At 40.7% G+C, this 27,804-nt stretch overlaps 2 protein-coding genes across 4 annotated transcripts; one reads left to right on the forward strand and one right to left on the reverse strand.

Annotated features, from left to right (window-relative positions):
• The first annotated feature begins 648 nt into the window (after positions 1-648).
• znf362b (zinc finger protein 362b) lies at positions 649-11,846 on the forward strand. Of its 3 annotated transcripts, none has more exons than XM_073470784.1 (9): positions 649-713; positions 3,281-3,344; positions 3,626-3,875; positions 3,997-4,101; positions 5,717-6,074; positions 6,700-6,924; positions 7,504-7,582; positions 7,674-7,832; positions 9,621-11,846. In XM_073470784.1, the coding sequence occupies exons 2-9, from the start codon at positions 3,282-3,284 to the stop codon at positions 9,735-9,737; spliced, it is 1,356 nt and encodes a 451-aa protein (XP_073326885.1). In that variant the 5' UTR covers positions 649-713; position 3,281; the 3' UTR covers positions 9,738-11,846. The 3 variants fall into 3 exon arrangements, with proteins under 3 accessions (XP_073326885.1, XP_073326888.1, XP_073326887.1); XM_073470787.1 differs by having other exon boundaries at positions 5,756-6,074; XM_073470786.1 differs by having other exon boundaries at positions 3,653-3,875.
• A 19-nt stretch (positions 11,847-11,865) lies between these two features.
• On the reverse strand, positions 11,866-25,307 carry ccdc30 (coiled-coil domain containing 30). Its single transcript, XM_073470783.1, has 26 exons — positions 25,236-25,307; positions 24,864-24,984; positions 24,442-24,632; positions 23,516-23,596; positions 23,274-23,351; positions 22,653-22,809; positions 22,162-22,233; positions 21,205-21,320; positions 21,011-21,117; positions 20,721-20,913; positions 20,393-20,491; positions 19,812-19,940; positions 19,587-19,724; positions 19,113-19,291; positions 18,673-18,940; positions 18,241-18,363; positions 17,142-17,312; positions 16,711-16,920; positions 16,067-16,224; positions 15,785-15,950; positions 15,024-15,145; positions 14,799-14,940; positions 14,551-14,687; positions 13,883-14,000; positions 13,562-13,626; positions 11,866-13,472 (listed from the first exon to the last, which is right to left on the reverse strand). The coding sequence occupies exons 1-26, from the start codon at positions 25,242-25,244 to the stop codon at positions 13,265-13,267; spliced, it is 3,558 nt and encodes a 1,185-aa protein (XP_073326884.1). The 5' UTR covers positions 25,245-25,307; the 3' UTR covers positions 11,866-13,264.
• Positions 25,308-27,804: the final 2,497 nt, after the last annotated feature.

Below are 27,804 nucleotides of genomic sequence, written 5' to 3' on the forward strand. Positions count from 1 at the left end.
AATATCAAAATAAGATTTTGATTAAATAAAGAAATAAACGTTTTATTTTTATGTTTTTTAACATTATTTACTAGGGAGTTCTCATCATGCTTTTGTGATAAAGGTGCATTTAAGTTTTTAAACACTTTCTTTCTTCTTTTTTTTCTTAGATGTATCGTAGTTTTATCTTCACGACATTTATCTGACTTGGTAGTTGTTTATTTTGTATGCATATAAAACTAAATGTTGCAGACGAACTTATAAAATATGATGCAGATTAAAACAGCACCACTTTGAGGATGTTAAAACACTGAGAGGAGCCATTTCTCCTATCTAACCTGTTTCTTTTAATATCTGGCTGCACTGACATTTTTAAAGGCGGTATTTCTCTTTGTTAATGGAGTATTTTTGGAGACACTGTGGCGTAGCTGCTCCATGATTTCCGTGCTACACCCTGCAGATGCGCCGGAACAACGTTATTAAATTCACCCATTCGTGCGCTGTGAATTAAACGTGAATTAAATAGGTCACCGTGTGTAAAACAGCAAACATTTAGCGGAATATCGGTCTGTCTGTCTCCCTGTGTGAGTGTTACTGTACTGAGCCTGCAGCAGCACCCAGAAGTGAACAAAGCGACCCGGAAGCGGTGGTCCGACTGGAGGCAGGCAGAGCGAACATCAACCTTTTATATTATAGCTGTACTCGCAAGACAATATCTGCAATCAGGACACAAGGTATTTGTGCATGTCTTTTCGTGTCTTCACTGCGGTGCATGTCTCTGGTAAACGATAGCACTCCTAAATGCGTGCGTTGTGCACAAAAATGCATCTGCTGCCCTTTGATTCGTCCAAAAGTTGCAGAATGTGGAGAGAGAGAGAGAAAAAAAAGCAGCCCTAAAAGTGAAATTTGGTGAAGATGGCACGGCGTGTCTCGGCACACAGAGCTTTGTGTGGCCGCTCGTGTTGTGACCTGAACGCGGTGGTGCGGTGGTATTTTTTGTAGTCGGTGTGGTGTTTGGCTCCAGCCTGCATCTTGTCCGTTTCCGTGCTGTTTTTTTTTTTTTTTTTCTTGCAGGGCATGGTTGTTGTAGGAAGTGTCAGTTTTTTTAAGAGGTGGGGAGGCCGGGCTATTCAAACCTGCAATTCGCCGTAAACAATCATTCATGCCTTTGACATGATAAACACACCTTTGTGTCCGCGTCGAGCCGCTTCTCTCCCCCAGCACCATCCTCACGGCAACATGTTCATGCTCCTAAAATTTTTGGGGTCTGCAGAATATGGCGTCCCGCCTTATAAAAATAAGGCTGCCATTTTTGTTTCTCTTTTGTCTGGAAATGTTTAAAGAAAACTGTCTGAGAATGTCTGAGTCGCACCGGGAGGGTCGATCCGTGAAAAGCCTCTTGTCGGTTCGGGTCCGGAGCTGACCCAACACAGCCGACATGTCCGAAAAGTCAAAGAAAGGAAAGTTTTTTTTCACTGCGTTTATCTGACAATTTAAAGCCGACGTCCACTTATTTTCAGGAATTCACACACAGACGAAAGGAGCAGAGGGGCTAAACGTCCGAGCTAGACGGCTAAAACCTGAGCCAGGCTAATGTCTAATGAATAACACAATATCACCAGGTGACATTTAGCTGTTTGACCCGTGTTAACTAAAAGGTGACACCGTGGGCCTCATTCACACTCTGACTTATTAGCTTAAATGTGCCATAGCAAGTTGGTACAGTGTTAAAAATTAGCCTTGACGTCTTTGACCAAGGACGTGACATTATATTCAAATTAAATGATTACCTGTATCTAAAATGTTACATCAGGTCCTTAAATAATCTCTAAAATATCTCACATTCAGTGTGTTTTTAGGGACAAAATAGCTTCATTTGATGGGTTTTTCGACATCATCTCAGGGTCCTCCTTGACTGACAGTTAGCTCTTGTAACTGAACAATCTCCATGACAACCGAGCTTCTGCTGAGGAAAGCCAAAAAATGTAGTATGTGAACCTTGAGTTTGTCTAACTAGATGCCTCCAAGGTCAAAGTTAAAGCTTAAATCTGCATTTATCAAGTACCAGCCTCAATTTATCGTATTAAATCTTATTCTAGATGTTTTTTGTTGTTTTTTTTAAGTCAAAACCCAAACCCAACAAAACATTTACCTCTGTGTTACCTTTTACAAGCATACGTTTGCTTTTTTTTATTAATTCAACTACCTTTTTACTTAAAAGTGACCACGAGGAACTTTTAAGTGTTCATGAAACAGTTGTGATTCCTCTGATGATTATAAATGACCTGTAACAGCAAACGAGACCATCAGCGAAAAGACTGCTATTTTTATGAAGTTGTTATTATTAACAACTTCATATTATCTGATCACATATATAATAAAGCATAAATATATTACCTCAAAGCGATCCATCCCACGGTCTCTCTCTCACTCGCTTTCAAAACAAATCTTTATGTTTACAACAGATCAGAACGTGTTTGTCAAAAGGGGCCACTAGAATCAACAAAAACTAAAGGTTCCTCGTCACTGGTTGCACCAGTATGAGATTTTCACAGTACAAAAATATCACACACGTACAGTAGCAAACAATTATTATTATTATTCAGTTGCAATGACCCTTTAAGGAATGAAAACAACAGGTTTTCTTGATTGAGTTAGTGCTTTATGAGTATTATTTCTCTTTTCAGTAGCTTGGATAAACTAATGGTCATGGTATAATAACCATCCATTTTCATTCCATGATATATGGTTGCAACTGTACTTACCTGTCATAAAAGCTAAATTACCTTGGTATTTGTCCAAGAGCAAATTGGAAATCGAAACAAATATATGATAAATAATGAAGTCCTTGGAAGTTATTAGTATTTGCTCCAATTGTGTCACGTGTGTAAAGAAACTTGCCTGCATCAAGTGTCCCAAAATCTGACTTAAATGTATTTTTGTGTAATAAAGGTCTAATAAAATGTTCGTTCATAATTGGTTAAAAAAAAAATCACGTGATTAAACGCTGAAAGGCATGCAAAACTAGATGAAAGTGAACGTGATGGAAACTAAAGAAAAGTTAACGGTAAGGTTGGGGTCAAAGGAAGGTGCTCAACATCCCTACTAAACAGGAAACCTGTGTCGCTTGTGGTTTCAGTGTCATTATTTCTGTCAGCAGAGTTTGGGTGTTGTTTGAAAAGCAGTGCTTTGCATCATAACCTCCTCCCTGACCGACTTTGAGAAATCTGTAGTACGATAAGAGCTTGTTAGGTATAACTTGACTTTTGAATACGACTACAATAAATGTTATTCTTTTCAGGATGGCGGAGCCTCGATTTAACAACCCGTATTTCTGGCCGCCGCCTCCATCCATGCCAGGCCAGGTAAGTCCATTCGTAACATGTAATTACTGTGACATTTCCACATTTAATTGCCATTTGTTTCCATGTGTGAATGTCTGTTCAGCCATTCAGCACCAGTCTGTCAGTGAAACAAACTCTCAGAGACAGAGTCCGTCACAGTTTGTTCTCGTAGATTAAACAATTATGGATCTTGTACTGTGTGCTGTTAAGTGTTTTCTGTCCTGGGATGTGTTTTCGGGGCGTGAATGACATTCACACACGGTGGCTGTTTTCTGTTGAGCATGACCCGTTAACCCTTTCAGCTGGATAACCTGGTGCTCATTAACAAGATCAAGGAGCAGCTGATGGCTGAGAAGATCCGACCCCTGCACCTGCCGCCTACCTCCACCCCTTCCCAGCAGTCTTTGCTGGTGCCCACCTCGTCCCCGGACGGTAGCGCTCAGCACGTCATGTCGGTGCCAAAGCTGCAGCAGTTGCCGGGCCACCACCCGCAGGGCTCCGGACAGCCGGACATCGCTCTCCACGCTCGTCCTGCCTCCAGCTCTGGACCAGGTACAGTCTCACTTCATTGTTTGTAGACCTGAGTATCGGTGTTTTCTTTCATCAAATAACATAACAATAATGCGGTATAAGGGCGTAACTGATTCAAATGCCATCATCTGACAACTTCCAGATGGAAACATGGACGACAAGTCGGCAGTGAAGGCCAAAGGACTGTGGGAGGACTGGCACATGAGACAGCTCAGTGAGCAGCCTGGCCGGATCAACCATCGCTCAGGTACTGCAGTCAGTCAGTCACCTGCTTTCTGGTCTGTTGACACAGGGAAATATCAGCCAGGACATCAGCCTGGTGTTTGTTTAAGTCAGCAGCAGTGTGATCAGTCATACTGTTTAATTGTCTCTTAAGTCTGGGAGACAGTAAAGCAACAATGAAGGAAATACTATAGCTGACAAGTACATTTTACGACTGTTCCAAATAGTTTGAAGGTTGAAAGTTTCATCATAACGTTGGCATTTTAATTATGGGCAGCCTCTTTTTCATGTCTATTGATTCTGTTCAGTCCCAGTTTTTCTGCCCAGTTGCAGATAAAGATAGGGATACACAATATTATTGGTATTTTTACTATTTGTAGGATTATATTCCAGTGGTGGCTGCGTAGGATTCTTTCAGACTTATGTGATCCAAACTTTCCCAATAACTCCAGAGCGCATTTAAGTCCAAAAGTCAAAATGTATTAAAAAAAGATGCATGTAATAGTTTCTAGGGCCCAACCGATACTCAATTTTTAGAGCTCATGCCAATATTAGGGAGTAAAAAAATTTCAATATCTATGTATCGGCTGATATACACACATTTTGGTTATTAAACACTTGTGACAAAGATTTGTAAATAAAAAAATATTCTCTTTCGATCCATATTTGTGGACGTTTCAGCTTTTTAAAAACAACATTTTCACTGAGGTCAGTGCTTGCTGCACACAAAAGGAGGCACTCTTCTGTATTAACAGCATTGTCTAGCAGCAATCTAACAGCACCATTAATGACATTATTATAACCACAACAGCAAAAAATCTATTTAAGCTCGAACACTGTTATAGTAATAATCATTCAAGAAAGTTTAGTTTGAGGAGTTTTTGTTTATTAATTTGGGTGATGACATCATAAAATGACCAAGCACCAAGATTCAGTGTTCAGTGGGCATTCAGGCAGGCAGCGTGTGAAACTGATGAGATGCTCACTGTATCATTAGTTGGTTGAAAAGTGTGCAACACATCAAATTAGACTTTATTTAACGGTTTCGGAGGCTTAAAGCAGGGAAATAAACGCTGAGGGAAAAATAATGAGACACAGTTGTTGGTTTTCAGGCAGATGGCTGGTGATGAGGGTACACTGAAACGCATAAAATTTTAGGCCGACGTGGTAAACCGACAAGATATAAAAGGACACTTGAGGCTTTATAAGCTGTTAAACAACCATATCAGTGGTCTTGCAAGTTTAAATCCATTTACTACAAATCATTTATTTTGTTTTTAGGAGTTTCAGTGTATTATTGCCACTGTTCCAGCCAGCCATTGGTTTTCTTTAATTTCTGTACAATGTAAAAAAAATAAGGGAGCAAGACTTATTTACTTTTTACAGACTTTATGTTCACTGTGATGTTTTCCACAACTAAAAGCCTGTCAACTTTTTTATTTTATCATACAGAAATGAATGGTTACCAATCACCTGTTGGAATAGCTAGAATTATACAAAAAATATATAAACTTTGTAGAATGCATTCATCAATGGTCGCGAAAAAAATAAATCTTTTGAATGAAAATGTAAATCTTTAGTTTGGAGCTAGACCTTTCAAAACAACAATGTGGTGATCCAAATTTTCATTTGTGTTGCAGTAAGTGGGGAAAAAACAGTTCTGGGTTTCCCTTCTCCAGGTCTGGCTCTGTCATCCCGACCCGACAGCCACAGCACCTCAGAGGCCCTGACCCCCACGACTCCAACCTCCAGCAGCCAGCACCGCCTGGGCGGCGCTCCCTCCGTGAACATCATCTCTGGGCTTGCCAGCGGTCCTGGCATGGACCACATGAAAGCCGGTGGCCTGGCTGGACTCTTGGGCCCCCCACCCAAGGCACCCCGGGGACGTAAGAAGATCAAAGCTGAAAACCAGTCTGGGCCTCTGCTGGTGGTGCCCTACCCCATCCTAGCTGACCAAGGCTGCGTCACCATCGCACCCAAAGAGGGCAAAACGTACAGGTAGGACACAGGAAGTCCTTACTGCAGCACACAGAAATGGATGTTTTCTTTTACTGCTGGTCTTGCAAAGCCGATTCACAGATTTAATTGTGGTCTGTAAAAGATCAATAAGCACTTTCCTGAGACAAGTTAGGTTTTAAGTAGGCTGAAGATGATTGAGATGTGCTCCTCCTCGCTGAGACATCAATATGAACCCGTCTTCCATCTGATTAGATTAAGGCTTCACTCAGTGGATGGTTCATTGATCTTTGCCTGTAAAAATGTGGCTTTTTTTTTCTTATTCTTGTTTTTTTTTTGTTTTTCTATAAGGATTGGGAGCTTTCAGAGGCAGAGAATCACACTGCTATCTAAATGATCCGACTCCAAGCTGTGAGACCTAATTGATTCTCAGTAGTTGTTTTCCACAATAAAACCTCTTAGCAAAACTGAAGCTCGTAAGACTTAATTTGAGACATTAGCTCAATGCAGTGTAGAGATTTTAAACCATTACCTGCTTTAAATGTCTTGAAAATGACGTCGATGGTTAAATACTCAGTTTAAGGTTCTATTTCTAGTTTTAAGTTGACTGCAACAGCCTGATCACATCACATTTATGCCGTTTTGTGTCCTTTTTTCTGTCACCAAGATGTAAAGTGTGCCCGCTCACCTTCTTAACCAAGTCAGAGATGCAGATTCACTCCAAGTCCCACACGGAGGCCAAACCACACAAGTGTCCCCACTGCTCCAAGACGTTCGCCAACGCCTCCTACCTGTCCCAGCACCTGCGCATCCACCTGGGGATCAAACCCTACCACTGCTCCTACTGCGAGAACTCGTTCCGTCAGCTGTCACACCTGCAGCAGCACACCAGGTTGGTCCAGCTGTGAACAGCTGTGAAGCAGGGAAAATCTGAGGAGCCACTGAGGCGCTAACACACAGATTACACACCATTTTTTTTATTAAATACAAGCACAAATACACCCATGCCAACGTGCATTACTGTATAATAATATATCCTCACAAAAAAGACAAGAGAAACAATTGGACACAGAAAATTAAATAGAAATAAAAGAAGCAAATACACATATATAGACAGTATATATGACAATTTTTATATAGTCCCACTCAGATTACTGATTTTACAGCATTTCGAAAGTCATGTTTTGTCTTTTTTTTCTGCCATAGAATTTGTCTGCTGAAATCCCTCTACACTTAGGCACAGGCATATTGTTTTCTGAAGTTTGACCAAATCTTTCCTAAACTTTAAATACTCCTGGTTAGGTCTTGTTGTATATTTCATAGATGCATCAACGTTGTGGCTAATATATGTCTCAAGTAGCTGAGGTTACAGACTCTATTGTGGACTCGCTGCATCTCGCTTGTCAAAGTCATTCTAAAGAAAAATTTTGAGGTAATTTGTAACATTTTTGATCTGCTTCCATTACCACAGAATCCACACTGGCGATAGGCCTTATAAATGTGCTCATCCCGGATGTGAAAAGGCTTTTACCCAGCTGTCTAACCTTCAGGTCAGTATGTCGTCGAAACATGTTGTAAAGACATAAACGGGTTCATTGTTTTTATTGACTGTAATCTCTGTCTGTGTTTCTCCCCCAACAGTCTCACCAGAGGCAGCACAATAAAGACAAGCCGTATAAATGTCCTAACTGCTACCGTGCCTACTCAGACTCTGCATCGTTGCAGATCCACTTGTCAGCGCACGCCATCAAAAACGCTAAGGCCTACTGCTGTAGCATGTGTGGCCGGGCATACACCTCAGTGAGTAAACCGCAGGTTATCTGTGTGATGAGTTTCAGATTTTCCCAGTGTGCCTCCAGACAGACGTTTTGCACTGATGGTACTGTTGATAAGATGATGGCCTTTGATGACAGGCAGGCTCACCAGGTTTCCTGTTTGTAATACTTAACAATGTTCAATGTTGTTCAGACAGACATAAAAAAAGTGACTAAAACAACTATAAGGAATTTGATTTTTGTCAATTCTGGTTGTCCCTGTGGATGCTGTGAAAGAAAGTAAACTTTGTTTTACTGCAGTACCGTACCACCTGACTACAGAGCAGCTTCTTTCCTCAGGCTGTGAGACTGCGAGACTGAGGCTGTGATGACTTATCTGACCCGGATAAGTCGTAATCTATTAATTAAGAAAAACTTTAATAATTATGAAGAAATAGCCAATCTTCATACTAATGGTCTCGTTTGCTAATGTAGGTCATTTAGAGGCATCATATGAAGCTGAGACTCTTTCATAACCACTTAAAAGTTCCTTGTGGTTCAAAGTTCTTCTCACTTTGACATACACAGATCTACGTCAAGGTACATAGCAACACGTTAAAACATTTATTTCCACCGAAGCCCAACAGATTTCTCCCTAGAGCTGAAACGATTAATTGATTACTTAATCATCAGAAAATTAATCAGTAAGTATTGTTTTGATCCTTTAAGCAAAAATGCCACTCCAACTCAAATGTTTATATTTTCTGTTTTTTCTTCTATGATAATAAACTATCAATTACATCTAATTTTAATGCGTCAGGTGAGCTCTGGGAAATTGTGATTTGATATTATTTATCATTTATTTTTTTAAACACTTGACAATTAATCAAAAAAATACTTAGCATATTAACCAAAAAAAAATTGTTTGTTGCAGCCCTTAAATGGGCTAAATGTAGCAATTTACATGTATTAATAACATTTTTCATTGGCTATATGTGAGCGGATTGTAACCTGAGATGATGAAACCTTCGTCTCTCTCTGTTGCCTATACAAGACTGTGGAAGATTTGTTTAGGTTGTTTAATACTGCTGGACTGTGGATTTCTGTGTGAAGGACTTGGGTCGGATTTTCCATAACAGTCCAAAGGATGCAACGTTCTCGAGTGCTTTGTCTCAGTGTCTCTCTATGCTCTGCTAACAGAGAGCAACAGTAGCTAACGTTAGTTTAGAAATGGACTCTGTTAACATAAACTAGCGACCGGCTTCCAGCACAACAGGAGTTCCACAGAGCCCCTTAATTTCTCCACATATTTTAATGTTTTTCTCAAGATAATATCTGTCTCCTTAAGATGAGCTTAGTGTTTTCTTTAATAAGTGCTCCTTAAAAGATTAGATTAGTGCTTCTTAACTTTGTGCCACTGAGGTGAAAGAGTTTACACAACGGAAAGAAAGGCAATTCAACTGTGAAATAGGCTGCTTTCCTGTTTTGCTGTAGTGTGACAGTCCAAAAACATGTGTTTTGTTTTGACTTTGTTTATCTGTGTCACCAAGTGTCTTCTTTGGGGAATTTTCAGTTTTAAAGGCTTTTGATAAAATCTTGCTTGATCCACTGATTTCTCAAGCATTTATCCAAAATCTGTCTTATTTTTTACAAGAAACTCAATGTGAGTAAAGAAAAGGCTCAAATTTCCTTTAAACGATAAAAAGTCAGTAAGAGGTCATTCAACGGATCGCTGATACGGATAAAAAACAAAAAACTGGCTGTTGTTCAATCTGTTGTTTTAATGGCACTGATTAAATTTTGGACCATCTGGTTTGTTTTTCCTTCTTTGTAGGAGACCTACCTTATGAAGCACATGTCCAAACACACGGTGGTGGAGCACCTAGTGAGCCACCAGTCGCCTCAGAGGACCGAGTCCCCAAGCATCCCCATCCGCATCTCCCTAATCTGAGCTCCCCAGGCGCTCAGCAGCAGGTCAGATTCAGAGTCTAGGAGCTGGAGCTTACGAGGCCGTGCACCCACAGCCATCTACATAAGGCTTACATTAGCATTATGACAGCTGACATAAGCATTCAGTAAACAGGCTGCCTCCATCCATCTCGACACAGGCCGTCTGTCAGAAACGAGCACAGCGTTATTTTGTGAATGTAACAACACAGCTAGATGTTGTCCGGAGGATCGAGTGGCAAAGAATGTCTTGCGTCAGATTTAATAAGCACTTTCGTAAGCGTCATGTAAAACTGGCGGATGCATTGGCCATCAGAAATGTTTTAGTTTAGTTTTTTTTTTTTTTTTCCTCTTCCATGTAATGGGTTTCCAAAATGTGCCAGATGATATTTGCCCTTATAAAGAATTGAGAAAGTAGATAAAAAAAAAAGGAAATGTTTGCTGGGTGTATTCTGGAGACATCCAAAGATAATCTTCAAGCACTTTTAGGCCGCGTGGTTTTGGCTCAAATTGTTTCAATCTCGTCAGATGGAAAATGCCAAAGGGCATTACTTGTGGCAGCTAAGAGTACTGACTGTGTATAAATACCAGTCTTTGTTTGTTATTTTGTTTTTACTCACATTTACAGGGTCATCTAAATTTGAAGAAAGGCAATCGGTAGATGACAATTGAAACATTTAATGATTGTATTAAAGAAGTTGTATTATTGACTTTGGGAGGCAAAAAAAAAAAAAAAATCGAGCTACATGTAAGGGAAGAAAGATGAATGTTTTTTTTAATTTCCAAAATCTTTCACTCCATATTTGATGTTCACCTTTTAATGGCACCTTGATGATCATGGCGTATGATCAAAGAAACACTGCTTTTTACATTCTCCTCACGTCCCATTTTCTAGTGCCATATGTATGAACCTTGTCGGGGTTTAAAGAGAAAGCAAATCTTGTTATTATTATCGTGTGTGTCTGGTTTCTCGACTCAGCTAGGCTTTGAATCTTGTTTTCGAAAGTATTAGAGTTTGAATACGTTGCACATGTGTCAGTGCCAGCTCTACTCTGCTCAGCCCTACTTTTAAAACACACCTCAGCTGAAAGTAAATTTTACTCGAGAGGTAAATTTTTAAGCCTAAACATTGGACCAAAATGTGAAGTTACTGTACAGCTACTCTGACCCAGTTAAGTATTTTTTTAAATCCTTAATAAGCTTTACCCATTTGGAATAAACTGCAGTATAAGTCATATTCCACAGGTCTATATTATGAGTTTATGTGGAGATGATGCTTCTCCCTTTTTATTTTATTTTTTTCTTCTTAGTATTCTTTTTATTGTACACAGTATTGTTTGTTGTATTTTTACTGTAACTTTAACCTCCGGATGGTACTAATAGGGTACCCTGTATTCTTCAGGGCACTTGAGAAAAGGTGCTACGGCTAGACGTTAACGTTGGAGACGGAACTGAGAATAATGTAAAATACATATACAGTATATAGTATGTTTTCAAAAGAATAAAAGCTTATTACTCAAGCCACTGGCCTGAAAAACAGACATTTACGCCAACAACAGACCCTGCCTCTTCAACTTACTCTCTCTCTTTCGAGATAATGGGAAAATGTACATGTTGCTGTACTGTAAAACATGTTACTCATTTATAGTACCTAACTTTAAGTTTTCATAAACACGTTCTGTTTGGGTTTTTGTAAAAGTTTATGTATGAACTTACTGTAATTATTTTAGTCTACCCGTATGTTATTAATATTCATGTTTTATATCAGTTATTTTACATGTAAGCCTTAACTGTTTTATCATCCCATTTCCATTACTCTGTATTGTGTTCTGCAGTATTCAGTCGTGTAAACATTTAATTTCTTTTCTTCCGCATGGAGTTCCTGAGCTGTAATCTGTATGATAACTGTTTAACCCATGTTCTCTATGAAAAGATATTGCGTAGATTTATTACACTTTTTCCTGTCTTGCATTGTGGTTTCATATACAGTTTCTAGACAACTAAATATGCACAGCCAAGACTGAGAAGTTAAACTAAGGTTATCAATGTTTAAAAAAGGAAAAAAAAGCTTTGTATCTTTACCTTGTTTAATAAACAGACTGTTATAAATTCATCACTGATAAACCATTTTTTAAAGGGCAAAATGAAGGGAAAAAATCAAGGATTAAGTTTGTTTTTATTCACTTTTATTTATGAAAATATTTTTATGTTTAAAAATGTATTTACACAGATACAACAAAAGTTTCTTGTCCATTCGATCTCAGTTTACATGTCTGTCACAAACAGGCTTTTGTTATTCACGCAGCAGCAAGATAAAGTTAAACACTTCATCATTTCAGGCACATTGAAGACAAACAGACGTACGTTTCCACAGTGTACAGCTCCTATTATTGACACAAATGATAATAATAGTGGTATGAAATGGTTAATGTGTATTTTACTCCCGTGTCACACACAGCTCTTTGTACAAGAGCACAAGTACTTCTGATTGAGCCTCCCTGGAGGAAACCGCTGAGGTTGACCAATGTCACAAAAACAGCTCAGAATGCTTAAAATAGACAAAAACAGCTCCTGGAATTCTGTGGCTTTTTATTTTGGCTGTTTTTAAACTACAAGCAAAGCTGTACGTTGTAAATACTGGAGCGACTACAGCTGATGAGCAATTGGAGTGACAGATCTCAGACAGGACCCCAGTATTTAGTTATTAAACATAAAGTGGGTCCACAGTATTATCAATGTTTTATATACTGCAAGTATGATTTTGTAACCTTGTAAAAATGCTGATGTGTTCTAAGATTTTTTTGACACAGTAAAACTATAAAGGTGATTTTTCATTGAAAACACTGGAGAGATTAAATTTAACCAAAGGAAAATATGTCCCTTTGATATACTGTTACACCCACTGTCATATTCCACTGCTACATTTTCCCAAAATGTAAACACATGTAAAAGTTGTCATAAAGTGCTCAGTTTAAAGTACTCTCATTCAAATCACCCTCATGAAATGTCTTTTTGACATTCACATTGTCTCATACATTACTTTTTTTCAAAAATTATTATAATCTTTCCCATAAACAAACTCAAAACTTTCAAGCATTCTGATTAGTTTTGGTGTGCTGACGCAAACAACTGACCAACTCCAGACGTATGCAAGATTGTGCCACAAGTTCTAAATCAATTCTCCCCCTGCATCCTGTTTCCTTTAAAATATGTCATAAAAAAATTGATTGACACTTGCACTGGCTTTTACAAATTTGCCCAAATGTTCACCCTCATTCTGAACCTGGATCAAAAAACAGTACTTTCAAGCCAAACGAGAATCTGTTTTGCAATACAAAAGAGAAATCACCCTGAGCACAACTGCAGTGGAAGCTCCCTTTCATTATTACTGCCTTTTAATGAGGATTATTTGCATTCTACATATTTTATCACTCCTTTATTCAGATTTTTGTCTCTAGTGGAAGTGGGCGGATTCTGTAGGACGACACTCTTCCTCGCTGCTCTTGCAAACACAGGCTACAACCTCCCAACTCATACCTGCTCGCTGTTATTAGAGCTCTCCTCTGTGCCTTTGGTGTCTGGAGGAACCAATGGGGAGGTGAGGTTCAGGTAGCCCTGCTCTGACGGGTGATGTGCTGAGACGGACGCCCGGTTGCCATCCACTACCATGCGCTCGCCCACCTTCACACGACAGATTGCGTCCAGGATGTCCAGTGGGTCACACGGACCTGACGTCAGGCTGGTAACACAAGCGCACACATAAGCATCAGCTGATATGTAAACCTACGTAACGAGAAAATGAAGAGAACACTTCTCTGACTGCCTTACCTTAACGTGGATGTGTGCAGGATGCCATCACACAGACTCTCAGAGGGGAGCACCTTCTTGGTGTTCTGTTGAGTGTGTAAACCATTCATGATCAAAACACATCAGTGTTTTCATTACAGTAAAAAAAGGGACATGTCACCCATTTTTCATAAGGTCAAGCCATTTCTCTTACCTTGAAACCATAAAGCCTGAGCCGTGATATATTCCTCCTTGCACCATTTTCAAGCAAACGGTAAACACTTCAATTAGAAATTCCTTATCCCGTAATATTAATGCTGTATGAGTGGCATGTCCCATTGAGGCATAAGAGTATGATGTTACCTCCAGGCTGTAGTACGACTGGACGTTTCTCAAGGCTCGCTCTAAGGAACTGACTTGATTGGAGAGCTTCAGCGTTCGATCCTGAAGTTGTCTGTTTTCCACTTCTAAGACATTGACCCTAGAGCACAGATTGAAAGAAAATTGTTTGCCAACTGTTTTGATAGTCTCTTAATCATTTAAGTTTGTTTTTTTTTCAAATATTTGCTGGTTCCAGCTTCTTAAATGTGAGAATTTGCTGCTTTCCTTTGTCATTTATGACAGTAAATGAAGACTCTTTTGGTTTTGGGCTGTTGGTTGGACACAAGAGGCTATTTGAAGATGTCACTTTGGGCTCTGGGAAATTGTGATGACATTTTCTTGACATTTCACAGACTAAATAATAAATCATGAAAATAATTGACAAATTGTCCTTTAAGACCTCAGACATACATGCAGATTAATGATAAGTTTAAGTTGACGATGAAAATTGTTATTTTCTTGTGATATAGTTCACAAGGCATCTAAACAAACTAGGGGAGAAACATAGAATAAACCCCATGAGTCACTGGTCTGACAGCAGTAATGAGACACTTCAGTCAACTTGTATATGAAGATTTGATATCCAATCATAATACCTTAGCAGCAGGTGTGTGTGTAAAAAGTAATTCACTCGTGATTCATTGAGATACCTGTGTTGGACCGTGGAGGCCGTCCTCATGCCTTGGCTGCCCATTTCCTCTGCCTCACTTATCTTCCGCAGTAGCTCCCTCTTCTCCTCCAAAAGCTTCTCATTTTCCTCCGTCACTGTGTGGATCCTCTCCTTCTCCTGAAAAATGGAAGGAAGATTCAAAAACAGACATATTTATCTGGCACAAACATCTCATAGTTGGCAGTAAGGGGACTCAGGTGATGTTCGGTTGTGCATCGTGTTTGTGACCTTGTGTGAAAGGCTGGAGGCCAACAGCAGGTCGTTCTCCAGTTTCTGGATGACACGGTCCCTCTGTGCAGTCACCTTGAGGAAGACCTGCTTGGCCTGGCGCAGCTTGGTCTTGTGCTGACTCTGCTTTTCGTTGTACTTCCTGGTTAGAGGAGAAGAGGAAGTTAATCACAGAAAGGAACGTTAGCCAGTGTCCCAGAGTTCATTTAATAATATTTGTCTCACCTGACGTGTGTGTCCAGTTGGAGAAGAACCTGCTGCAGCTCCCCCTGCAGTCTGTCACAGTCCTGCTGACTGGCCACCAAGTCCTCCTGCAGTCTGTGGCTCGACTTCTGACCGTCTCTCACCTGCAGGACACAAGTGAAACATGCACTTTACTCTAAATTCAAACAGGATTTAACACATTTTGAGGAATTTATAAACATGAAAATATAAACAATACATATGGCCAGCGTTTTAATGTGAAGACTGTGTACAATGACCTTGTAAAAATGATGGCCAAAAGTCAAACAGTACTAAATGATCACAGTTTTTGAAAAAGGATGACAACATATTGACTACAGTGAAAAAAAACTTTGTATCACCCTGCTTGTGGAAATTTACTGAGTGGAGCCACAGACTGAAACCTAAAAACAGCTCAAGATTAGAAGTAGAGATTAAGTGATAGAGCTCACAGACTTTACACACATTGTTTTGGATGTCAGCACAACACCACTGAAAAAACAAGGTGTCACTTTGTGTCACACTACTACTATGAATAACTGACGAGAACTTGTACTTGGAAAATACAGAAAAGTTTTCAATACTGGTCAGAAAGAAACATCCAAAAGATAATGAGCAGCACAAGTTACATGGAAAAGCACATGCTGAGAACTTGTCAATGGATATAAGCTGTGAATCATGTTTGATCAGAATTTTGGAAGGTATGTGAAACAGATAAATTGGGAGCATGAAAGGTGACTGAGGTGTCAGCTGCTGTCGTTTACCTCCTCTCTGGCCTTGCTAATCTCAGCCTCCAGGATTGCCAGTCGGGTCTCCAGCTGCTGGACACGGTGGCTGAGCTCTGCATTGGTCCTGGTCATGGAGGCCTCCTTTAGCCTCAGGGAGCGCACCTGCTGCTGAAGCTCCTCCTCACGCTGCTCCAACAGCCTCCTGAAATAGTAAATGGAAGAGGGGATGGATAAAGGGATGATCAACAAAAACTGTGCCGTAAAACCTGCAACTACTACAGGCTTGGGTAGCGTGAGCTACACCGCAGTTTGTGTGACCTGGTGATGTGCTCCTCCTGCTGCTTGGCTCTCAGGGCTGACAGGGTGTCAGACAGATCCCTGCTGTCTCTCTCGAGGCGGCTGCTCTCCCCGGCCCGGGCTTCTTCCACGCGCAGCTGGTGCTGGGCACTCTTTAGCTGCTGCTGAAGCTCTAACACCTGCCATCACAACAGAGCCACAGGCTTCACTCAGTGACACAAGACATGACAAAATGAAGCCCCTGACCTCCCACTCACTTCAAGAGTATCCCAGGATTTCCTGAAGGTGTCTATATTATTCACAAATAACCCTGAATAAGAGTTACGGCAAGTAAAGTAGAATATGTTTTACGACATCGCTACAGAAACAAGAATCACATCCCAACGTTTTCTTCATAAGCTGAGGGGCAACTGTTTCTTCTGCATACTCATGAGGATCATCTTTATTAAACCTCATGGGCAAACTAGGTCACAGAAATCATACCACAATAAATGAAGTGTAAGTATTAGAATGTATTGTTATGTATAAAGATAGATCATAATAATTAGCCAATTGCAATATCACATCTTAAGCCAATGACAAATTGCAACATAAAGGAGCAACAGATTTGATTTCAGATTAGATGAAGTTGTTGACCCCTGCGGAGGATTTGCAGCAGCCCTGACCATCTTGTCAGCAGCTATGAGCCGCGCCCTCTCAGCCTGCAGGTCCTCCTGCAGAGTGGTGGTGGCACTGCGGTTTGTACAGTTCCGTGCCAGCTCCAGCTCCAATTCCCTGATTTTCTGCTGCTGACGTTCACACTCGGCCGCCTGAGTATGGACGCTCTGCTCCACCTGGACCAGCTTGGTCTGGACCTGCTTCAGCTCTGCACAAAGCTGAAGGAAAAAACAGGGACATATGGTTAACAACTATTCTGACAATCAGAACTTTTTGTTTACTGTTATGTTGAGGTTGCAGTTTCACATTTGCTCACAGTAATTCATGTCACAGTGATGTGACTGGGTGACTAAGAGAGTGAGAAGGATGTTGGTTAAATGAGAAAGGTCAGAGGCATTCAGGAAATTCCAGATGTACAGTTATGTAATTGGGTTCCGACCTTGAGTTTTTCCTGGTCCAGCAGGGTGTTGTGTCTCTTCAGGTCCATGCTCTTCTCCTTCTCGTAGCGCAGCTCTCTCTCTGCTGAGGTGAACAGGCTCTGGGCCCTCTGGAGGTCCTGCTTCATCTGTTTAGCCTCCTCTGCCTTCTGGCTCAGCACTAAGTCCTGGGACTGAAGAGGGCAGCAGAACTTATTAGATTAAAATTTATTTGGGCTGTTATGAATCAAGCCAAATTCCACATGTGATCATTTTAATTAAGAGTCAAATTCCATAAAAAGAATAATATACTGCTGGAATCGGGAAACCTGTAGCTTTTGTGTTAATTATCATCAGTCCAGATTACAGATGGACAAATATGTAACTACACTATAGTTACTTTGTCAAAGATTACTTGATTACATTTTCTATGACTTTCTTCAAAATATGAACATTTTTAAAGATCATACTGATAACATTTTTATGGAGACAAATCTTTTTTTTAAATAATACATCTACAGAGCTTGTAGAAAGGTACATAACTAAAGTATCTCTTTTCCTTAAAACATTATTACGATTGTGGATTAATCATTTTAAAAGGTTTGTTGGGTCCAAAATTATTGCTTTGTTTATCTCTGTGTAAGAATTCTGAAAGTTTGTTTGAGATTCTAACAAGGTTTGAGCTGATAGTATAATGCCACTGGAATCATGTGATATCTGTGTTTTGTCACTGATCAACAGTCTTGGTAGCTGCCGGTGTGTGGGGAAAAAAAATACAAATGGCTGATTTCTGACAGTATGCACCCAGCATACTGTATTGCCTTTCCTTCTTAAAAAAAGAAGCAGCAAGAAAAGTGTCCCATATGAAGAGAGAAAAGAATATTTGAGAAATTCTAATTTTTGTGGGTGAATACATTAGGGTGCAATATTTTCAAATTTTGATTTTGATGTGATCCCAAAGTATCCAATGGATTACGTTACTATCTACAAAAATTGCCATGTAAATTGTACTCAGTAAACAAACACATTTCAAAGTGATCTGACCCAACACTGGAAACTAAAACTCACAAACTAAAACTGGACTACACGAACAGCAACAGGATGTGCTGTGATCATACGTACCTTGACGTGTGCCTGAGCTTCACTGACCTGAGCCTGTAGGGCCAGTTGGTGCTGGGAGGCCAGCTTCCGCTCCTCCCCCAGTTTGGTCTGCAGATGATTCAGCTCCTGCTTCAGACATGAGACCTACGAACACACAACACACACACACCACACACACATATGAATCATATGTGATTTTGGCACAGGAAATCCCCTTTGTGCTTGTCTCCCTCTACAAGCAGGTCAAAGGTCGGGAACAGCTTCAGTCTTTGAGCTGGATCCAGTGCCTTACTCATGGACAGCAGCACTTTGAACTGTAATGTTAGAGGACATTCTTCTCCACCCTGTTACCCCAATTTCTGACATCTTAATAACAGTCAACACAAGATGATTTCACATATGAACCTTTTTACAAATCAAATGACCTGATCAAAGAACATGTAATCAAGTTACCTGTTCCATGTACTCATCCTTGCTCCTCTCCACTGGATTAAGCCTAGTTTCTACGTGAGCTGTGTGCAGTTCAGGTGTCTGGCTTCTAATAGGTGCTTTCATTGTAGAGGAGAGCTGCTCTTGATGCCACTTGAGCTGCTCTTTGAGGCGCTGTATCTCGAGCTCCAGTCTCTCTCTTTCCCCCTCAGCTGTCAGCTTCTCCTGGACGCTGGAGCTCAGCTTGGCCCGGAGCTCAGCAGTCTGCCGTCGCTCAGCATCCATCTCAGACCTGTGAAATATGCACACTTATGCAAAACGTACAAGATCTGGTGCTCCGGTCCTGTATTGTGACCGGCCATGAAACAAGATAGAAGCGCTAGTTGCAGCAGTACTACCACTTACTAAAACACTACTTTATGAGCCAATACATTTTGCACTATAAACTCTGGGCTGATAACAACCTCAAGGCGTCGTGTGCTGTCTGGAGGCTGTTGAGTTCAGCAATTAGCCCGTCAGCCTGCACCTGGAGCTGGTCCACCTGAAGCCTGTTTTCCCTGAGGTCTTCCTGGGTCCGGTTACCATCCTTGAAGCGTTCCAGCTCGCTCTGGAGGCGGCTGTGGGCACGCTCCATCTGGGCCACCTGTAAGGCAGAAGGGCAAAGACAGAAAGGTGAAGAGAGATTAATTTTAGAGGTATACATGTCAAAATTGTTGACACTGAATATACACAATGTTCTTTTTATGTTCATCTGTTTTAATGCACCCTTTTGTATGCAAACACTAATTCTTTGTCAATAATTGCAGTGGAAATATGTTTGCGTATTAACATTATGCTTCACCTGTTTATTTTATCTAAGGGTATACTGTTTGTTTGCATTTCTGACTAATGCAAGGTGTCAGAGTTGGAAAGCAGACTTATACGTAGAATTAACAAACCTTTTCCTCCAGAACTGCTTTCTCCCCTTTGACTTGGGTGAGGCTCTTGATGAGTGTTTTCCCTTGTTGGCATTCTGTCTGAAGACTGTTGACCTCAAGTCTCAGCTTCTTCCGCTCTCTTTCACCGATCTGCAAAGCCTTTGGTGCAGAGAAAGGTGGAAATAAGTTACAGTTAATAATAAGTTAATAAGAAACAGTTCTTTCTCTCGTATGTATGGTTTTTACCTCTTTGTCCTTTTTGAGGGCAGCCTGGGCAGCACTGAGGTCTACCTCCAGCTGTTTCCTCCAGTCCTTCTCCTCGGTCAGACGAGCCTCTAGCAGAGCCAACCTCTCCTGGCTGCTGTCCCTCAGGTGCTTCATACATGGTGACAGGAAAATACATAGCATTTCTAGGCTGCACTGAGTCATGGAATTTAAAGTATTTGACCTCTTGATGTATCATTATTTAATCCCTGCAGGCTGAGGTCTGGAGTTCAAGATTTATTCCTCTTTGACACATTTCACTTTCTATTTATGGAAATATCAGGAGATCTGAATTGTAAGGATTTCACTTTTGTATTTCTATTTGTGTCCAAATGAGATCATTTTGGTCAAACTTGGGATACGGTAACAGTTTCCTCTGATTTTATGCAGCACAGGTAAATGGCCATACTTGTCTCTTTCCTGTCCTGTGAACAATTAAAACTTTATTTTATGCATTTTAAGCACAAGGATTACACCTCTTTCTACTTGAAGAATCTAAATCGTATATATCTTTTTTAATATGAGGACATTAATGATATATTCAAAAGGGAGTCATTTCTCACCAGCTGTAAGTAGGACTCAGTGGATTTGACGTCTTCTCCATTCTTCAGCACTTTCTCTTGGGCATCCTGCTTCTTCAGCTCTGCCTCCAGGCCTTTGATCTGCATTGACAGGTTAAGATTATTTTTCAGGAATTAGAGAGACAACTGTTTCAAAGTCAGGTCAGAGACTAAATTATTTAAGGACTAGCATTAACGAACATTTGTGAAACTAACTGCCTTCCACTTCCCAGGTGAAATGCTTCTAAACCACACAAATGATCCATCGCTCTTTCATCCAGTGTAGAAAATGAACAGAGATTTTGAGCAGGAATTTAGTGCAACTAATTACTCTTCTGTGGAGTCCCTCCAGTTCTCCCTCGTGGCGATGCCTCTCCTCCTTGCTGGCATTCTGAGCCTCCCCCAGCAGTGCCTCCAGCTCCTCGTTCCTCTCCTCCAGCTCTTCCTGGCCCTTGCGTAGCCTCTGGAGTTGCCGTTGCAGCTCCCTCACCTGTACAAGCCCGTCTTCCATCGCTTCACGACACCTGACAGGGAATGATGGTGATTGAATTCAGAAAGAGTAGGTGGGAACTTTATCACATTATTAACCGGGGGCAGTTGTTGGGGAATTAAAGTATCTACCGTTTGTGAATGTAATCCTTTTCATTGCCGGACTGACTGTTTTGTGGATCACTGTTAATGCTCTGGTCTTTTTGATCCTCTTTGGCAACAACATCTTGGTCTGCTGACTGGACAAACACAAGACCAAACAATGCCAGGCTGCTGCAACAACATTTATTTTTTATTTTAATGAAGAAAATTTGTAAAATACCAACCTGGTCCAAGAGATTTTTTTTCTCAGACTCTAAAGTGCGGACTCTCTCCCTCAGAGCTCTGTTCTCGACATCTAGTCTGTCATTTTGCTCTTTGGCTCGCTGCAGCTTCATCATATCTGTGAAGAGACAAAACCATGACCATGAATATCTATGAACAATTCAACTAGACATCAAATTGTATTTTTGTTTCTGTCTTGTTTTGTATTTTAAAACCTTATTACAATATTACACACTTACTGCACGCAGTAATTATGATGATCAATTCGTCCAGAATGACGGATTAATGAAGGCGAAGGTAGTGAATGTTTTTTCTTGAAACATTTGCATGTTTGAATGTGCTTATAAAGCGAACCACATGAAACATCTTAACAAACTCAAGGGACTTTCTGTCAGGACTAATGTTGCATTAGTGACTTTGTCCATCTGTCTGGTTATGTAACAGTGTTTACTAACTGAATGTCTTGCCAAATTATAAATGCATATGGCAGGAGATTTGATTGAGCCTCCTCAGAAAAGTTAAAGATTCAGCCAAAATACAACCAGTATGGAGAAACTGGGAGAACACCAACATAGTCAAACATTTTGCTCCAGTCTGATATTATTTTATAAGGGGAATAATAGAGGATCCTTTGATAGGAATGTCTGAAATTAATAGCAAGTAAATTAACTTTCTAGTTGGGTAGTGTCTCTAGTAATAACTTCTTTAAAATATTTCAAAAAGAATTCAAAAGAATAATTGATCATCTGATTTTTCAGTCAGTAATCAGTAATATCAAAAAAATATCCAACCCTACAGGCAAGTCTCAACCATAATATGACCCACCATTTTTAACAACTCTCCATTCATCCAGAATTGTAGATCAGTAAAATGAAATCTCCAAACAATGTGGCTGGTGTTAATGTCGCACACTGAGTGGCACGTTTTTTTTCCTAAGTTCACACCAAAGTCTGTCTCACCACAGTGTTTCAGTTTCTCCACTTCCTTCCTCAGGTTCTCTACTTCCTGGAGCGTTCCCTGAAGCTCAAACCCTGAGATAATAAGCACATTTTTTAATTCTATAAAGCTGAATACTTGCTTTCTGCTCTTTCATGCGTTTTTATACGTTTTATACTTCCTGCAGTTTGCTATAATAACAAACCAGTTTACATAAAGTTGATATATTAATCAAATCTGTAGCCTGACAACAAGTAATATTGACATTTCAACAGGGTAAGACATTTAAGCTATTGTATGTGGGCCTTAAAACAACAACCAGCTGGGTAGAAAAGAGACTGGGGCGACATGTGTAAATCTGGGCATTACTGGGTACTTCCTGCCATCATGAGTACCTTTCTTACAACCACTTAATTGAAATAAACATACATATAAAGTCTTCTGAAACTTCACATCAAAGTCCAACGTACACTCACAATTCTTTGAGGGATACATGCAAGTCTTTACAACATACCACTTAGGTCTAGGTTGTTGTTCTTGGCAGCATCCAGTTCATTGGTGAGTCTGCGGATATCCTGATGAGCCATTGCCAGCCTCCTAGACGCCTCATCCAGGTCCCGCTCCAGCCTCTGGCGCTCATTTCGCTCACGTGAAATCTCCTCACTGTGGGCCTGATGTAAAAAAATGACTGGTTAGAGTGAGAGGAGTGTAGCAGGACAGAAGATCGGTAGGCAAGGCTGGAGATGCAAGTGGGCCAACACGCTGATGCAAGAGACATGCATTCTGATGGTGAGATACATCATCATAGCGGGCCTGGAAAGGATTGAGGGCAGTGAGGTGTAATCTTATATGTCAGCATTCACCTGCATAGTGGGACAAAACGTACACATGCTGTTACCTGTGATGTGTTATTACATTTCCACCCATCAAGCACTCACCAGGTGTTAGAAAAATTACACTTGCTGAGACAAGCAATGTCATATGCATCATAGTGGTCATGCGGATATTGAGGCACATCGTCAGCGTGGAATGTGCGTCAAGAAGTAGTACCAGTGTGAAACAAGCCAGCGATGCTCTTTATCACAACACCAGTGTTAGTTACTTAGTTAGTACGAGCCGCGAGGTGGAAACCTACAGGGGTAATATTGTGTTTGCTCTGACCAGACCTGCGCAGCCCAAACAGCTTCTTCAGTGGACTCTGGGATGAACACTGCTGAGAAGAAAGACCCATGTGTCTAGAATCACTAATGACACTACAAAACCATCACATGGTGTTGGTGTACCTTGAAAAAAGTTTTTCTGTGCTCTACAAACTTCATTCAACCTGAAGATAACCAGATCTATAACTCATCTAAGCCTTAATGGCAGTCACCTCACCTTTGTCACGTTATCTATGGTTTTCTGCATATCCTCCCTCTGCTGCGTTAGCTCTTCCCCCAACGCGAGGCAGATATGCTCCTGTGTAATTGAGAGAAAGAGACTTACTTAACCACATTTAAATGGTCTCTGCATTTGCCTCTGGTAGTTAAACATTACATTAAGACATATCAGTTTGAAAACTTAAAATGACTGAAGACTGCACATGAATTGTTAAGGATGGTAGAGACTAGGGATAGACAGATTATCGGATCCGGTATTCAGCATTTTTCTAATTATTGGAATCAGTGTTTTTTGTAATTTTCTTTTTCTTTTGTCTAATTACAGATAAAATATATTAGTTTAGAAACGCACAACTGTGTCTCTGCTACAGCTGCCTCTCTCTGTAGTCACCACTCTGTGGTCTAACTCAATGTACCGCCGACAACAATATCTGATTAGTTGCACATCAGGAGTGCCTGCCAACACTGAATGTATAAAAATACATTTTATTTATATAGTGCTTTACATGATACTCAAAGACACTTTACCAAATTATATTAAAAAAGGAAACCAACACATTAACAACATATAGAAAAACAACATCATCAATAATCTGAATCTCCAAAGTAACTAGTAACTAAAGTTATCAAATAAATGTAGTGGAGCATAGAATACCAATTTCTACATAATGTTGCTTTAAGGACAGTACTTGAAGAAATTGTACTTATTTACATTCCAAATTTTCACACAAGGTTTTTATTTTCATGGGAAATGTCGGTTCCAATTATCTGTTATTGATCTCCTTGATTACCTCTGACGTGTATCTGTATTGGTCCTGAAAAAACATAATTGGTCGATCCCTACATTTACAGTTCAAATGGTGAAAATGAACTACACCACAGTAACACCACACAACCTCCGATGTACACAGGTGAGTCCTTTACCTGCTGCTGGACTTCCTTCGAGTTGTCAGTGAGGCTCTGACTTTCCAGTCTCCTCTCAGCAGCCTCCAGCCTTTCCAGCAGTGTGGCCCTCTCCACCAACAAGTAAGCCACCTGCTCACTGGGGCTACTCAAGCCCATCTCCCCAAGGTCCTCCTGAGCCAACATCTCTGCCAGCTCCTTGCTCTGACTCTCTGGAAGAAAGGGGAGTTTTCACTAGCAGCAGGATTAAAATAAACACAAGTAAATATCTAACTCAGTGAATGTATGGGCTGAGATATTTATAGACTTATTCCAGAGGATTAATGGCAGACAAAAAATGTCAGCTTTTTGAAATATTGTGCTCAGGAGCTCGGGGGAGCCACGCTAGCTTACAAGCCAAAAGACATAATGCCAACATTGCATCACATTTGAATTAAATTCACCTTGTTGTTGTCTGATAAGGTGAAGCTCATGTCGCAAGTGTTCATTGTCTCTCTCATATTCTGCAGTGAGTCCCTCACGCTCTTCCAACAGCCCACGAATATGTGCAACATAGCTCTCCACCTGACAGACAAAAAGGACAAAAATCCAAAAGTCATTCAGCTGCGACTGACATGCCATTTTGAGTTTATTGGCAATATCCTGTACCCGTTTCAAAAACGTATGTGAGTGCTATTTCATGTACGGGAGGTATTAGCTTGAAAAGGATAAGGGCAATATATTGGTCTGGAAGCTTGGGAGCCCTCAATCACACACAATCAGGTCAAGGTGTCTATGACATTGTTGTGACCTAAAACTCCAAATAAAGTGTTCACCTCCTCCATCTCATTGGCCTGCTGGGTGCGTATGGTCTGCAGCTCCTGGTTGGACGACCGAAGCTTTGCCTCACTTTCGAGCAGCTGCCGCCACAGGTGGCGCTGCCGCTCCTCGACACTGGCCCCAGGAGGCAAGCCATCCTCCTGAAGCCGCGAGGAAATCTGGTCCAGCTCTGTCTGCACCTAAGAACCAGAGAAGGAGCCGAATGAAGTAAACTGTTTCGTTAAGCTGCAGCATGTCAGATGTTATTAAGTGAAATACCTCTCAGTACTGTGGTGAATCATGCAGCATCAAATTAAACTTTCCCATGACAGAGTAGCCTTGAGCATACTGCTTGTCATTATTATTAAGCTTTGCCTGTTATAGCATAGAGCATATTCAACAATTCCAAAACTAGATACGCTCAAATTACCTCAACCTTATATGCCTTACTGCTGTATACTGCTTCTTTGAATGTGACATACTTAAAAAGTTGTAACATAATAAGTATGTCAAAGAATGATCAAGCAAAACATCCTGCAAACTACAGCATAAGCAAAAGTTTTCAACTTCAAGGTTGTCTGTCTCACTGAAAACGGATCCATTTGTGTGACACACGGGAGAGGGCCAAAGCATCAGAGCGGCATGCCAGCACTAAACACCTGTTGCTGAATTCAATACTGTACATTGTAGGGTGTGTAACATGAGCAGCCCCCCCATGCAGCATTTAAACTACTCCAAGAGCGGCCGGTGCTCCAACAACATGCACCATATTGTCACAGGCTGGGTATCAAGTCTCACATGCCTGTTGTACTTAAACATCCCAGCAACTGGTCTTTGCTCTTGCCATTGTGGAAGAAATCGCTAAAAGATCAGACATTAACTACAATCACGATCTTAATAGTGATGGATTTGTAAACTCCAACAGCTGCTTTCTCGTGTAAATCATTCATTTTTATGGTAACTTATACGAGCTGACAGCCAAGTAAAAATTGCCAGAAGACACTTTCCCCAGTGGGCAAAAAAAGCCGCTGAGAACAAGAAAACAATGTCACATTTGTATAGTTTGTAGTTCACACAACTTCCATTAAATAATCCTGGTGTTGAACACTGGAACAAAGCATCTAAACAGTGACAATGTTATCTCTAAGCAAATTCACAGCTATGAATATTACCTCCTCATCCATGGTCATACATTAAGTTCGTTGAAGCTGCATCTGTGAAACGATGAACTTTTTCCTCAGTGGTGAAAGTGATGATCCCAAAGCACAATTTTAGCCTACATGGTACTGCACAGAACACAACTCAATTTTGCAATGGTGTGGCACAGATCAGCAGATCCTCAGACTTCATCACTCCCCACTGTTGTTGCAGTTCATCCATGGAAACGTCTCTTGTCCTTGAGTCCCCCTGTAAGAGATGAGATACTTAAGAACAATGCTGTCAAGTCATATTAGGACCTGCTGTCACCTGCTTAGAGATTAGACTAGCTACCTCAGTTGAGACAGGCGCAGGCACACATCTGAGTTATATGGCATCACCTGAGGCTATGCAAATCTTCAGGCTGATTAGCTATGTTTCATCTGCAGCTATGCTTTCTGCTACCATGTTATCATGAGGAATTTAACATGGACTGCAACGTGGGTGACATCTCTATCATCGGATCAGGCGTTGTCCTGCACAACACTTGAGAGCGTTGCATTGAGTAACACATTCTATACACATACCCTGCTATGTTACATTGTTATTCCCAATTAGTAACGACTTTAGGGTTAAACAAAATCTTTGTTTTCAGGCTAACTATTCTTCCCAAAATGTCTGACGAGGAGGAGCAAACGAGTTTTGTCGGACAACAGCCACTTGCATTCCTTTTGGCCACGCAAGCTCACTAGTCAGAAATATGTGGTTAGCTAATAATCGCAGATTTGCTGCAAACGCTCCGCTTTAATAAGATGGTAAATAACTAACACTGGCACCTGAGACTACCTGCAGCGTGAGCTAGCTGTTAGCAAAGTTAGTTCCAAAGTTACCATGGTATACTTCACATTCAGCTAATGCTAGCTCGCTAACGTTAGCCATAGCTTTCTGCAGCGGCTGCTTGAAAGCAACTAGTGAGGACTCCTGCTTAAATGCTAACTTATTACACATAACGAGGCCGAGTGTGCGGTGCTCGGTAAAAGTTTCACTCACCTTTAAAAAAAAAAGGTAAAGGCGATAAAGAAAGCAAAGCGCTGAGGACAGGCGTGGCGGAGCGAATTGGCTTCTACTAGCACCTAGGCAACGGACCGTACCATTGAAAGGATGCAGGGAACAATCGATCAGGAAAATTGGAACCAACCACCTGGTGGTTTTAATTTTACAGGTAGTTTAATAACAAAAAATCATCTGTTTATATGTGTACATGTAGTCTCTATTAATATTATATTTTAAACTATTAAACTGCACTGTTCTCACCGGTAGTTAATAGACATTGCTTTTAATTAAGCTCTTCCTCTTACCGTTAGTCCATGTATGTGAACACCAGGGGGCGCCAAACACAACACTAGTGTTTCTCCTCCTGGAAGGTGAAAAATCAGCATTAATATTTTA

Source organism: Pagrus major, chromosome 7, assembly GCF_040436345.1.
Source record: "Pagrus major chromosome 7, Pma_NU_1.0".
Classification (NCBI taxonomy): domain Eukaryota; kingdom Metazoa; phylum Chordata; class Actinopteri; order Spariformes; family Sparidae; genus Pagrus; species Pagrus major.

Bases quoted from the DNA above. Each gene is read 5' to 3' on its own strand.
- ccdc30 (XM_073470783.1), bottom strand. The intron at 22,810-23,273 runs GTAGGTTTCCAC...TTTTTACATCAG, and splicing joins GCAAACACAATATTACCCCT to GCCCACAGTGAGGAGATTTC. The intron at 18,941-19,112 runs GTTGTTATCAGC...CATATTTCACAG, and splicing joins ACAGCACACGACGCCTTGAG to GTCTGAGATGGATGCTGAGC.
- znf362b (XM_073470784.1), top strand. From the start codon at position 3,282: ATGGCGGAGCCTCGATTTAACAACCCGTATTTCTGGCCGCCGCCTCCA. The intron at 4,102-5,716 runs GTACTGCAGTCA...TTTGTGTTGCAG, and splicing joins CCGGATCAACCATCGCTCAG to TAAGTGGGGAAAAAACAGTT. The intron at 7,833-9,620 runs GTGAGTAAACCG...CCTTCTTTGTAG, and splicing joins GTGGCCGGGCATACACCTCA to GAGACCTACCTTATGAAGCA.